The 13,944-nt window shown below is 38.3% G+C and overlaps 1 protein-coding gene across 1 annotated transcript; it reads right to left on the bottom strand.

The window, feature by feature from the left end:
* Positions 1-1,150: 1,150 nt before the first annotated feature.
* Positions 1,151-13,284, bottom strand: TERF1 (telomeric repeat binding factor 1). Its single transcript, XM_053467468.1, has 12 exons — positions 13,053-13,284; positions 11,122-11,217; positions 9,186-9,316; positions 8,802-8,888; positions 7,841-7,990; positions 7,394-7,482; positions 7,134-7,214; positions 5,268-5,336; positions 4,272-4,337; positions 4,094-4,188; positions 3,014-3,099; positions 1,151-1,627 (listed from the first exon to the last, which is right to left on the bottom strand). Exons 1-12 carry the CDS (start codon positions 13,201-13,203, stop codon positions 1,448-1,450), a joined length of 1,281 nt encoding a protein of 426 aa, XP_053323443.1. The 5' UTR covers positions 13,204-13,284; the 3' UTR covers positions 1,151-1,447.
* Between the last annotated feature and the right edge of the window lie 660 nt (positions 13,285-13,944).

Genomic DNA, 13,944 nt, shown 5'->3' with positions numbered 1-13,944 from the left:
AAAAAATTCAAACAATGTATTTATGGTCAGCAAATACAATGTAAAAAATATCATAATAACCATAGGTTCCTGGTACAATACTGTTTTCTACTCTCTTTAACTAATGGTATAGACTGAGATGTAAATGATACCGGGAAACAACTACTTTATCAATGCTAAGCCCCCAACTGACCCTAGTAAAATCGTTCAGTTTCAAGTGAGACACAGAATGACAAACACAAGTCTTCATTATTTTATGTGTGATCTTAATGTCATGGAATTATATTAACTATATTATATAATAGTTATAATCCAGATGTATGCGAGGGACAGTGAATATACATTTGTGAGATACAGTGTGAAAGACGTAATTTTCTGGTGCCCCTGAAAATGTAGAGAGAGACCCCCCACCCTCTATATACCATGGACTAGATGGTTGGCTGGTGAACATGCACACAGCACAGTTCATTTAGCATTCATAATAAGCATCCCAATTGTGGTCACCCTAACCTAAATGCATAAGGCGGAAACATAGAATGCATTTAATGGAGAACTATATAAATGTTGGCTATATAAATATGTTGACTATATAAATATAATTTACTTTCACTCCCAATAATCACTTTCAGAAATATGATGTGCTGTTATGTAATATAGTATATTATTTAATAATATTGATTATGAATTGTATTAGTAAGAACAGCTGTATGCAAATAGCAATTACCATGCAGTATCATGCAATTTTAATAGTCTAAAGATATAATCGTATTGCAGAAGCACTGAAAGAAGAGAAAATGAAGCAAATTAATGTGTTTTGTTTATTCTGAACGGAAATATTAAAGCCTCTCTAACATTTTGTACAGGATCTTGTCTGTTGAAGATCTTCATTTCTATTGGGCGGTAACATAGTCAAGCATCTCAGTGTAAATCACTTACCTTTTAAACCACAAGCACTGGTAAAGATCTTTCAATTAGTAACGAGGATGAGCTGGGCAGCATACTGCACAAAAAGTTTCGTGATATTACGTAAAAAAAATGATGGCAAGCCTATTTTGATCTCTAATTCTGAATGCTAAATGAACTTGAATCAAATATTAAAACAGACTAGATATATAAGAGATCCTACGCTGTTAATAACAGTATACAAACAGGACACTTCACAAAATTTTAAGGAAATTTTCTTCTTTATTTACCACTTCTAGCACAGAGAATTTAAAGGAATGGGTCCTTAAAACAACAAAAAAAAGTAAAAAAGTGAAATAAAACACACAAAATAACTATACAATGCATAAGAGTTAGATGTGAATATTTACAGGAAAGAAAATTGGGTTTAAGTATACTGGTCTCTGCCTTTTTAAATAGACATCCAACCTAATCATTCTTGGAGCAGTTTGTTTGCACAGGAGGGGACGTTATATACTCTATATTCACAACATTTAGTGGACATGGTACTACAAGTTGCAAATCTTTAAACAAGTTCATTCTCACTCCCAACAATATTGAGTTTCTTCATTGTTCTCCATCGATCTTTCAACATGACACCTGTCCGGTTGTTAAATTCGAAATGGACAAGGATTTTTCTCCAGTTTCCAACACCGTATTTCTTTACACCTTTTTTCAGCAATTCGTCTTCTTCCCAGGTCCAGTGCTGTGACAACAAAAACAAGGCATGTTAATTAAGTGCTTTGAACACAAAATGTGTTACGGCGACTACATAATGCAACCTACCTTACTGGGAGTGTAGTAGATAAGTGGAACTACCTCCAATTCCCTTACGAAAAAATTACTGCAGTTTTTCTGAAGTAATACTGCAGTTTTTTGGACATGAAAAAACTGCAATACTGCACTTTTACTGCAGTTTTACTGCATTTGTACTTTGCTGTACTGCAGTTGTACTGCAGTTATTTTTGTACGGAAGTACAAATGCAATAAAGCTGTAGTAAATTGTAGTACAACTGTAGGTTTGCAATATAAAGAAAAAGTGCAGTAATACTGCAGTACAGTGAAGTACAAATGCAGTAAATGTGCAGTAATACTGCAGTAAAAGTGCAGTATTGCAGTTTTTTCATGTCCAAAAAACTGCAGTATTACTTCAGAAAAACTGCAGTAATTTTTTGTAAGGGTTAGAAGAGGTAGTGGCGAACACAGTGCGGAAATTTTAACATGAATGGGGTAGAAAGGAACAAGGACTAAATAAGGTTTGCGTCTTTACATCAAGAAAAATGTTTAGACTAGTTGGGCCGCATTGTTTTTTTTCTGCCTTCACCAATAGGTTTTGTGTTTTCTTTGAACCAAACAGTGACCTGTATAATCAAGTGGAGGAGCTAAGTAGGTTCCAGATGCAACTGGGCCATTAGTCCGACAGAGGCATGTCCGCTCAACACTTCATCATCTCCCTCTAGCAGGGAGAGTATGAGAAGCTCTGCCACGGTGGTGTCACTTTCCAGCTCCATCATTTACAGCGGCCTCTGAGGGAGCTGGAAACAAATAAAATGATTTTTGTTTTTTTCCTAGTCTATTGGTCTACTGCAGCATTAAAAAAAAAAAAAAAAAAAAAAAAAAAGAAAGAAAAGAAAACCAGACCGAGTTAACTAAAAGTAAAGTTACCTTTGCAATACAGAATACAAAATATTGAGTTCTGATATACCCTAAATTCCCACTTTGCAGTACAGCTTTACAGGGACAATCCAGCCGTGATACGCACGTTGTGTTCCCTTTAAATTGTCGTGATGTCACTTTTTTATATGCATTTGCCCCTTTCCCCTTCCAACTGTTTGGCATGCAGGAGACGTGTAAATTGTAAGTACTTTAATATTCATGAATTTTACACGAGGCCGAGGACACACGTGTGTCATGAAGCTTCACTATTCCTTTACGATCTCGATTCCAGAAATGCTAATCTTCATTATTTCTTAATAAGCAATTCAATTCAAATTTGTAATATTGAAATACATTTTTTTTATGCATCACTTAAATGCAGAGAGCAGTTATCTGCTAAAAGAAACTTAGAATTAACACCTGTTCCAAAACACACCTGTCTTTTCTTAGGAGCGGCCGAAACCGGTGACAATCCAGTTTTGACAGATTTCAAAGTTTCTTGGTTTTCCCGGTTTCTTTTTCCTAAGTGAATTTAAAGATATTAGTCATGTGTTAACAGACATCAACCTTCACTTGTTCAGGATCTCTATATGCCGGTTTCATGCATCTTTAACCCCTTAAGGACAATGGGCGGTCCCTAAACCCATTGAAAACAATGCATTTTGAGCCTGTACATGTACGGGCTTTGTCATTAAGGGGTTAAACTGCCTTGTAGCGACGCTTCTCATAATATTCCTGCCAGCATCTAACTTTTCTGCTGTATGGATCTCCATTCATACACCCCTTCCTGGTTCTTATAACACTCAGTGCCTCCTACAGACGTTGTAAATGTTATAACTGAGTATTGTAGCTGGAAATGGCTGATTTTTCATGGAATATCTTCATAGGCGTACAGAGGCCCTTTATCACTCCCATCACTCCTGTGTTGCAATGGTTAGAAACTATTCTACAATTATGTCACACCGCTAGAAATGTCCTAGTTTTCCATGAAAACAGCTACGTGACCCCAAACTTTTGAGTGGTAATGTACATTACGCTAATCAACTGGCTATGAAATGTAAAAAAGTTAAAATTTAAAATAAATTTCTCCGAACATTATGTCTATGCAGTATAGAAAGAAAAATTACAAACACAACTACTTGGTGGGCTGGGTGTGTGTCCACAATCCTCTCTCACAGAATGCTACGGGGGTCTATTCACTGAAGGAAAAGTTGGTAAGGGAGTTGATATTTCTTGACTTCACTTCTGCTGCAGAAAGAGTTTGGCTGGCCATGTATAGTCTCCTTGTGCATTGAACTATGCATTTTATAGGGCCCCAGTGTTGATGACCTTGCCATTGTTATCTAACGAATAGTGAAGCGATATAGATTTTAGATATATTTTTACACTGCCATCCAGTGGTGAATACGCACATTTGTCAATTGTTAATTAAAAGGGTGAGATGAAATGTTTAAGCCATTACATAAATTATTTTGTGATGCTTGCTTGTGTGGCAGTCCTCCTGTTTATTTCTTACCTAACTTCACGCGGCCTATTAACGTATTGCCTGTAGTTTGTTTATCTGGCTCCCACGGCGTTTGCAGCTCAAAAGAGAACAAACGTCTTTGACATCTGAAAATTAAAGGGGAAAAAAAAGCCAGCCTGTTATTTCTGCAGGTACACGTACTACAGGTAACAAAACACATTATTTTTACCTTTCGCTACATGCGTTTGCATCCACTTTTGCTTCTTCTGTATTGCCGTCTACTGCTATTTCGTTGCTTCACAAGGAAAAAAAAAATATAAAAAATATATTTAAGATACCTATATAAATAAATCAGTGGAGAACAAATATCCGATGCATCTGAACTTTGTCTGTAAAAGAATAGTTTCATGTATAAAGTCTCTTGATTGCCTTCATGCCTGGTGACAGAGGCAGGAATGAATGTTGTAGGAGTCACATATTTCACAACAGAGGAATGTGACATTTTGTTAGGACTTCAAGAAATTAGCACAAAGAGAAACGTATCCATCTATGGCCAATGCTCGCCTTCTTGATCTCTAACTCATCACAATGCTCTAAGGATCGGTAACGATTATGTCTAGCCAGCTATGGATTTGTGATCCTCCCTTGCCTTTAATACACAGAGAAGGCTTTGATTCCCTGTCAATAACTGATGAACAAGACATAATCCAACCAGCAAGGATTCTTAACACGTGGTGGAGGTTATGTATAAATAACAGAAAGCACAATATGGCAGAAGCCATGTTAGATTAGCGTATGGCATTTCTGTATGTGTGTAGTCATTTACATTTAGTCAGGAGTTTGCCATTTACATTCAAAAGTATGTATTTTTTTTTGCAATTGCTTCCAAGGAGGAGGAATGAGTGCCACCATGGATGGGTATGTGGTTGACGTTCTGAGCGAAGTTTGCCAACCAACTATTAATTTATACCTGGTTAAAACGCTAAGGATCTTCATGCACACCACAGCTGGAATGATTCGGTAGCGGTTTTTGTTTTCTGCTCACGTATCTATGCAAACAATTCTAGAAAAAACAGACTGCATGCTGCAAGGCTTACCAGTCAGCAGCTGGAAAAAGCCCTTGCACTGTATACAAAGCAGAGCGACATAAAACGTTCTAGTAAAGATATACACACACTTCTACAATTATGTATTGTTTCACAGTATAAATCATATGTAAACTTACTGATTGATGTCCGACATATGCTCCTGCACAGCTGAACGTGCATTTGTACTTGAAGGACTATCGTCTTCACTTTGTAAAAGATAAATGAACATGAAAAAAAATTAACCATCATCTTTATGACTGTATTCACTAAATATATTCTTTAATTCTCTCCAGGCTAGATGCATATAAGCCTACACAAGGATCAAGTGGGTTTCAGTTGCCCATGCTGACATTGAGGGGGATAAAAGCTCTTCCCCATTGATTCATGTATCACAGAGACAATTAAATAACAATAATAAAAGAATAAACACTAACACCATCAATATAAAGAAGAGAGCAAACCCACCAGGATTAAAGTAACAGCGGGGTCTGCATTAAACTTCCACAGCACTGTGACAAAAAACGTAAAGGAAAACCAACTCAGAATTAACAAGGGCAGCATATTTACAATTCTGGTGTAAAGTTGTAAAAGTAGAGATATCAATAGGTTGCTAAGGTTGCTGCATTTCCTCCTTGGCGTGTGTGTGTGTGTGCGTATTACACATTTCTAGATCCATTTTCCAAGCTACTCTTATTTGAACTGTAGAAAAATGCCGTATTTGCTCAATTATAAGACAACCCTGATTATAAGATGACCCCCCAAAATCTGAATATTAATTTAGGAAAAAAAAGAAAAAGCCTGAATATAAGATGACCCTATAGGAAAAAAGTTTTACCAGTAAATGTTAATTCATGTAAACTATTTTTTTTTTAAAAAAAAGCTATGATTGAGAAAAATATATATTTTTTGTTTTTATTTCCTTTTATTCTCCAACCTGCCCTCCAGTTATGCACATCTGCCCCCAGGCTTGCCACTCTGCCCCAGAAATACCTTATACCCCTCATATGCCACTGTACCCCATGATATGCCTTTTAACCCTCTAAATGCCACTGTGTCCCATGATATGCCTATGACCCCCTATGTGCCACTCTGCCTCCAGAAATGCCTTATACCCCTATATGCCCCTCTGGCATTTAGGGGGTTAAAAGGCATTTTATTTGGAAGAGTGGCATATAGGGAGGTATAAGGCATTTCAGGAGGCAGAGTGGTGTACAGAGGGTTAAAAGGCATTTCTGAAGGCAGAGTGGCATTAAGGGGGGTTAAAAGGCATTTCATAGAGCACTCTGCCTACAGAAATGCCTTATGCCCCCCATTTAACACCCCCCCTTCACTTACCGGTGCGTCGTCAGGGCAGTGTGTAAATGTCTACGGGATTCGCGTAGGCAACTTTCGCGCATACAGCCTCCGGCTGTCAGAGAGAATTCCCTGAGGAACTCTCCTCTCTGACAGCCGGAGAAGATCTGTGCGATTCCCCGGGGACTTCTCTCTGCGCGACGGACGCAGACAACCCCCGCTGCTAACGACACCTACTTCCAGCTGCAGCGGAAGTTGCCTACGCTACCCGCTGCGACATCTACCCGCTGCCCTGACTACACATCAGGGAGTCAGAAGCACCGGTAAGTTGGGGGGGCATAAGACAGGAGGATCCAGGTCCCCTGCAGCGCTGCGGGGATCTGGATCTTAGTCTCATAGTCAGACCTATTTGAGGTCTGATTATAAGACGACCCCGATTATAAGACAAGGGGTATTTTTCAGAGCATTTGCTTTGAAAAAAACCTTGTCTTATAATTGAGCAAATACGGTACAAAATTAAGATAAGTTGCAAATATGTTTTTGTCCATATGTATAAGACATCCATAAAGTCTTACTAAAAAGGATAGTTTGTCTTCCATTTTCAGGGACGCTTCTTTGCTCACTCCGGAGTAAAAAATACAGCAATGCATTTTCACTTGGCTTGTTTATTTATTAAAATAAATAGTATTTAAAACTAGCTGTACGCATACCGTGTACTTTCTGTAGTTTGTGTCATCTGGTGAAAGCCCACTGTGCTTTCTGATGAAAGTGAAACTGCATCACTTTTTAGTCTGGGGAGAAACACAACAAAGCATGCAATATTTTTACCTTTTCACTTCGACGATATTACGCTGGGTTTAATGTAAAAAAAGAAAAATAAGAAATTTTTACATTAAAATACAAAATTGCTGTACACTGTTTTTCTTAAAGTAGTTCCACATTTTTTCCCACCTGAGAGTATTTAACCAACCTTTCATTATTAAGCAAATTAGCATCTTTCTTTTCGGTCTGGTTTCCGACCATCTTTTCTGCTTTTGCTGCTACAACTTTTGTGGCCACCTGCAAAACAGCAAAATATGTTACTGGTTTTTACACCTCTGACTTGATCAGTAAACACTAATTTTCCCATATTGAAGCAATAAAAGTTTGTCTCGTTTAGGCACAATTCTGCATTTCAGTATACATAAAATGGACTGGAGATGCAAGGGACACAAGGGCAGGACGATAATGTACCGAATTAAGTAAAATATCCCTTAACCCCTTAAGGACAATGGGTTGTCCTTAAATCCATTAAAAACAATGTACAGGCTTTGTCATGAAGGGGTTAAACAAATCTCAATAAAAGTATACTAAGTGAAGTGTTTGGGGCAAACCCAGCAATATATTTCCCCCCCATGTATGTTTCAGTATGGTGAACCTTTAACAGAAAAGCTGGTGATCTTTCTTGCAGTATAAGCTCAATGTACACTTTGATCTTCGTCAACATTTTAGTATAACTGAAGTTCTCCAGAAACGCATGGTATGGATCCTTCTTGCCAACAATCATTGCCAACTTCATTTTCAAATACTAAAATATAAGACAAGAAAGTTAATTACAAGACACATGGTTAACTTACTATTCAGTTTCATTTCTGCATTGGAAGACACTATACATGTAAAATGTTTTAATACATAACTCAATGCACATAAGCACATATCAAGTTATGTTATGGATATTTACATCTACCAAAAAATAAATAAAAAATTTAAAGTCTTCTAATTAATAAATCTTTCTGTATAGTTTAACTATACTTTTCTCAACGGCTCACACGGTACAAAACCTTTTTATCATTTAAATCTTTCTGTAGAAGCCAATTTTGTTCAGGCTGCGCCACTAAGGGAGAAGAAAGGGCAATGACTTCAGGGCAAGCATTAATGGACATACTAGTTATGCCGTGTTTGCCACATATGGCCTCTTTCTTTGGGTAAAATAATCCCTTCGTTTACCCAAATGAAGTATAAAGAGATCTAAGCACAAGGGTTTTGTAATGGAAATTATATTTTTAGAAATCCTGAAAGTCAAATACATCAAAACAATTTACACTAATTGGAAAAATCTACAAGCTGTTTGTATATTTAATACATTTTATTTAAATAAATTAATTTTATGTAATACAAATTAAAGTTGGTAACTTTTTGTGTTTTTAGCGAACCAGTATCTCTGCTTAGTATATTAGTAACATTTTATATAGTCTTTCAACATTGGAAATATACAGTTTTTATTCCAGATTTGGCCTTATGCCTTCAAACAAAGACACATGGAACATTCAGATTTTTATTTTTTACTGACAAACAACCATTATATTTGCTTGAAAAGTATCAAGATTCTAGAAAATCACCTTGTTAGACTCTGATTCTGGAAATAACCGGTCAAGGACCTCAGATGACATCTTAAATCTTCCCTTTTCCATACAAATTGCTACTGCCTAAGGGAAAAAAATGACATTTTGTTCAAGTGACAATAAAAAGTAACATTATTATTTAGTTACCCAGAAAATATTTTTCTTTGATATTTTACGTAGAACTGTCACTGTTGGTCTATACGGCAGTTTTAAAGTTATTTGTCATAAAAATACCTACAGCCACAAAACAAACCGTTACTGGCACGACCGTGTCCACAGATAAAGTACATATAAGATACTGAACTAAGGTATTAAACAGTTATGGTAAAGCAGAAGTGTGAACATTACTAGACATTCTGAGATGGCAAAACGTTAACTCACCTGAACTTTCACAATGCATTTGATATCTTTGATCAGATTTTTTAAATTCTCTTTCTCCTCTTCAATTTCATCTAAGAACATTGCAGCTGATTCTAGAGGTGTGACTCTTTCATCCAATTCAAACTGGGTATCTATTCAAATAAGAGACTTTCATTACAAAACTCTTGTGCTTAGATCTCCTTGTACTTCATTTGGGTAAAAAAATTATCAGTGTATCTGTATATACATTGTCCCCTTCCATCAATTTCCCTGGGAATGCTCTGAAGAAGCAAATCCATAACATGAGATATTTCTGTAGTTTTTGTTGTATGTGAAAACAAAGCAGATAATACTTAAATTAGAAGCTGAACCAATGTATAGTTTATAGAACTGTATGAAAGACCAGTGAGGTCCAAGGTGTGGTCTCATTGGAACGCTGTGGACAGAAACCAGATTGTAGATGGTCATGCTGAGAGTTTGAAGGTGGCTTGTGGCGAGGAGGGAGGTAGGGGTACCACAGGGCTTGACAAATTTGTTGTGAATCTAGGCGCCAGTTAAAAAAGTTAGGAGCCAGGATTTTTTTTAAAACTAACAGTTGGTCAGGAGTGATCTGATCACCAGCCCACTTACTAAACTCACAGCATTTGACCTGGAAGCACCCTGGACTTTCAGGTCAGTGCTGTTTTTTTATTATTATTATTTTTTTGATTTTATTTATTTTTTTTTTAAACTCTTTCAATGCTGATGTTCCATTGGAGCACAGCATTGACTGATATTTAACAAAATAGGTATTGACAAATGTTAACCCCTGCAATGCCACGAATGTGTCATACACAATTGTGGCATTGAAGGGGTTAACGCTGCACTGTCGCTCTCATGGAGCGATCAGGCAGCAGGGGAGGGTTGGGGCTGGTCTCCACACTCATGTGGAGACCGAAGAACCCTCTCCCCTGTCCCTGAAGCTGCCTCTGGCTGCTGGGACGCAATTGCTGGTCTATAGACCAGCCATTACAGGGGGAGTCTCTTTGATGACTGCTGTAGACTTCCATGCCTACAGAAGTCATCAAAGGGCTTGTGGGGGCTCGTTTTTGCTGTTGCTGGTCTGCCTGGGCTTCCAGGCAGACCACCAGCAGCAGAGCCCCGTACAAAACGGGAATTAACCCCTAAAACTGCGGCATTGAAGGGGTTAACGCTGCACTGTCGCTCTCATGGAGCGATCAGGCAGCTCGGGGGTGTTGGGTCAACACAACCCCCTTCCCTGAAGCTGCCCGTGGCAGCTGAAAAGACGATTGCTGGTTTTCCTGCAACCGCGTTTTCAGCCTACAGGATCACTCCGTGGGAGTGATCGCAGGCTCGGGGGCAGGTTCGGAGTGGCTGTGCTGGTCTGCCCAGACTCCTGGGCAGACAGCAGCAACAGCGCCCCCGATGTAAGAGGCTGACAAACACCTTTGTCGAGCCCTGGGGTACCATACGACACCACGGGGGAGGATGTTATCCCTGGTGGCGTCAAATTCATGGCCAGTGTGCAAGGTGAGGAAGGTGCTGCGGGACTAAGGAGGATGTTGTAATGTGCAAAGTCTTCAGGCGAGCGAGACCTCGTCCATAGGTGCTCAGCAGTATCCGTATACCATTGGAGGAGACGGTCTGTGCAGAATGAGATTGCTGAGGGTGCACAATTACAGGCGAGACCATATCTTGGATTGAGCCTAGCATATGGTAATACTGAGCTGTGGTAACATCAGGAGAGGAGGAGGTAGAGATGCATTAGAGAAGTGGCTGAAGTGTGTTAGTGTCACGGAGGTTTCGGTAGGTTTTCAAGTTAACAGTAAATAAAATCTAAGTGTTTGTGGTTGGTAACATCCCATACAGTCCCATTAAAAAAAAAACATACGTGGGTCGTAGCAAACACGCTGTAATCACAGTGCATACATTTGCAGTGATGAAATAAAGAGCTTACCAAGACTTTTTCCTTCTGAAACACATGTAAGGAACTGTGCAATGTATACAGCCTTATTCCTATCTGGATCTAAAACAGGCATACCTTCAAGAATGACTGTAAATACAAAAAAAAGTAGTTATATAACGTGATCACAAGACAAGACAATTTTCACATGCAGATTTTGTAGAATATTTGGGTCTATTCTCACAAAATGAAACACTTCTGCTGTTATAAGACAAACTAACAAAGGGAGTTTTCACAACATACTAGCTTATTATAAACACGCACCTTCCACAAAGGAAAGAGATCAGGAACGAGCATTATTTTCCAGCAAGCTTGAGAGATATTACCCTTTCATAACCTGCCTCCACAATTAAGTTTTATTTTCGGTTATAAGAAACACTACAGCACAAAGCTTTTTTTTTAATCAAATCATAACTATGGTCCTTCAAAAAATAAAAACAAACTAGATACATTGTGACTGAGGTTACCTTTAAAGTTACAGTTATTTAGCCGATTTCACCTTGAACCATATAGAAAAGTATATTAAATGCCCACAGTTTAAGTTTAATGCCCACAGTTAAGGATGCTCTCAAATGGAACTTATGTGCTGATGCTGCCACTATCCCTCCCCATATTTCAAAAATACATGGTGTGATGGGGTAAACAGAATTAGCCGGCTTCAAAGATGGCCCACTTAGGACATGGGGCAGTAGGACCAGATGTCAAAGTTCCGAGTTAAAAAAAATGGGCACTTCCCAAACAACCTGACAAACCCACGCATGGGGGTATCACTGAACACATATTGGGGTGATGTTTGACAGTGACATATACCAGGAGCTGTACATCCATACCTGAAGTACAATTTATGTGATAACAAATGCAAAATTAATTACTTCCAAAACGTTTGACAAAGAATACCAGCATTTCAAATAACTTGGTGTGTATAGTCTTCAAAATTAAACGATTTGATGGGGTAAATTGCATTAGGACCTCAAAGATACCCAAAATAGCACATGGGGCAGAATGACCAGAATTGGAAAAAAATGGTTTTGAAATAGCAAACCGCTAATTGTACTTATTGCCCTATAACTTGCAGAAAAAAAAGCAAAAAACCCCAAAACATTGGGCATTTCTAAACTCAGGACAAAAATATTATAATCTATTCAGCAGCTTATTTTTTAATTAGACTTTTTAGATAAATAAAACATTTTTCAAATAAAAGTGAGAAAAGGGTTTTTTTTTCAACTTTTCATCATAATTTAATTTTTTATAGGAAATTAGATGATATGATCAAAAAAATATATCTGAAAAAAAGCTCTTCTTGTCACAATATATAAATTGTGTGGGTTCACTAAATGGTGGGGAGAATATTACAGCTGAACACAAGCACTGCAAAAGTGCTAAAACAGCCTAGGTCACAAAGTGTACAAAAAATAAAACACAGCCTGGTCCTTAAGGGGTTAAAGCTGGTTCACACATTAAAAGATCAGAATAGCTGTCTTGCAATTAGGGTAGCTAGATCTCACCTGTATTATTTATGATTACCACAGGACCATCACATTCTGCAGTGCTTAACAGGGGACACATGAGAAGTACAGGACACACATATACCCAACTGACATTTTATAGCTAAAGATACAATTTCATGAGAAGTTCAGTATTTGCTCAAAGAAATGAAATATGGACGGTTTTGGATTAAAACGGAATATTACACTGTCAAGTGACATCAAGTAAAATAATGACTGTTTTGCCAAAGCGCTGATGACGTAAGGCTTAAGTAGGCGTGGTGCTCTGAAAGCTACGCCTGACTTCACTATCCACGCCCACTAATCATATGGCAACGTATCCGCTGAATGCTTGGCGTAAGATGTTACTACGCGCCCTTTATCCGCAGGGTGCACCCTGAAAACGGAATGAACGGTCCCGAGAATTCCGCTTTATACTACCTTCTAACGCCTTCCCTGTCCTTTGGAAATCCTCCGTTCGATCCTCTTTAAAATAATAGCATAGGCCGGCGAACAAGAAATCAAACACCCACTCGGAGGCCACTTTCGCAACCTCGTCGAACGGAGCCCCCGTTGTTCCCTGTCCCTCCATGTCGTTGGTGCCAAGTAGTTTTAATTTACGTTCACCTCACCAACGCTCTATGAATAGAGGCGCATGCGCATACCCCTTGGGCTGTGTGAGGGTTTTCGCGCCGCTGCTATTCAAATACTGTCCGGTTGGAAGCAAGTTGTAACGCTCCCGATGATTGGCTGCCATGAAAACCCTTGTCACGCTTTACTACACACCTAGTTGGGGCGTTTATTCATTTACAGTGAGGTGAGGTGAAGTTTAGGGCGAAATGCGTAAAGGGTTTCAAATATCGGTGTTATTTATGCTTCAAAAGCAAGGTTTTTTTTTTGCCCAGGTACTAAGGGGTGCTGATTATAAAGTCCCAAAAATATGCTTGCAAATCTTTGTTAATTTTGTGTTTGGGAACTTGTCCTTTCTAAAGAAGAGACAAGACTGCTTCTTACTCGTAGTACACTTTGGGACAAAGACTCTTAACATTTTTCAGTGTTTCTGTTTATCTATAATTTTCTTCTTTCTCATTTTGTGCACCCGCACGTATTATATATTGTTTTTTTTTAAGGACAAGCAGGGCTTGCTCATTTTTATCATATCTTATATTATCATGTTCTGAGTTTAGAAATCCCAAATGTTTTTGTTTTTTTTGCAACTTATTGGGCAATAATTACAAGTAGCGTTTTGCTACTTCAAAACCGTTTTTCCAGAAATCTGGTCATTCTGCCTCATGTGGAAGCCGGCCAATGCAATTTATCCCATCAAACCATA

This window comes from Spea bombifrons, chromosome 5, assembly GCF_027358695.1.
Source record: "Spea bombifrons isolate aSpeBom1 chromosome 5, aSpeBom1.2.pri, whole genome shotgun sequence".
In the NCBI taxonomy this organism is placed as follows: Eukaryota; Metazoa; Chordata; class Amphibia; order Anura; family Pelobatidae; genus Spea; species Spea bombifrons.
This window is presented reverse-complemented; position numbering and strand designations above follow the sequence as displayed.

Coding starts and splice junctions, on each gene's coding strand:
- TERF1 (XM_053467468.1), bottom strand. CDS start 13,203: ATGGAGGGACAGGGAACAACGGGGGCTCCGTTCGACGAGGTTGCGAAA. Junction 7,483..7,840: donor CACCAGCTTTTCTGTTAAAG/GTTCACCATACT, acceptor GCTGTTTTGCAG/GTGGCCACAAAAGTTGTAGC. Junction 4,338..5,267: donor CATATGTCGGACATCAATCA/GTAAGTTTACAT, acceptor TTCCTTGTGAAG/CAACGAAATAGCAGTAGACG.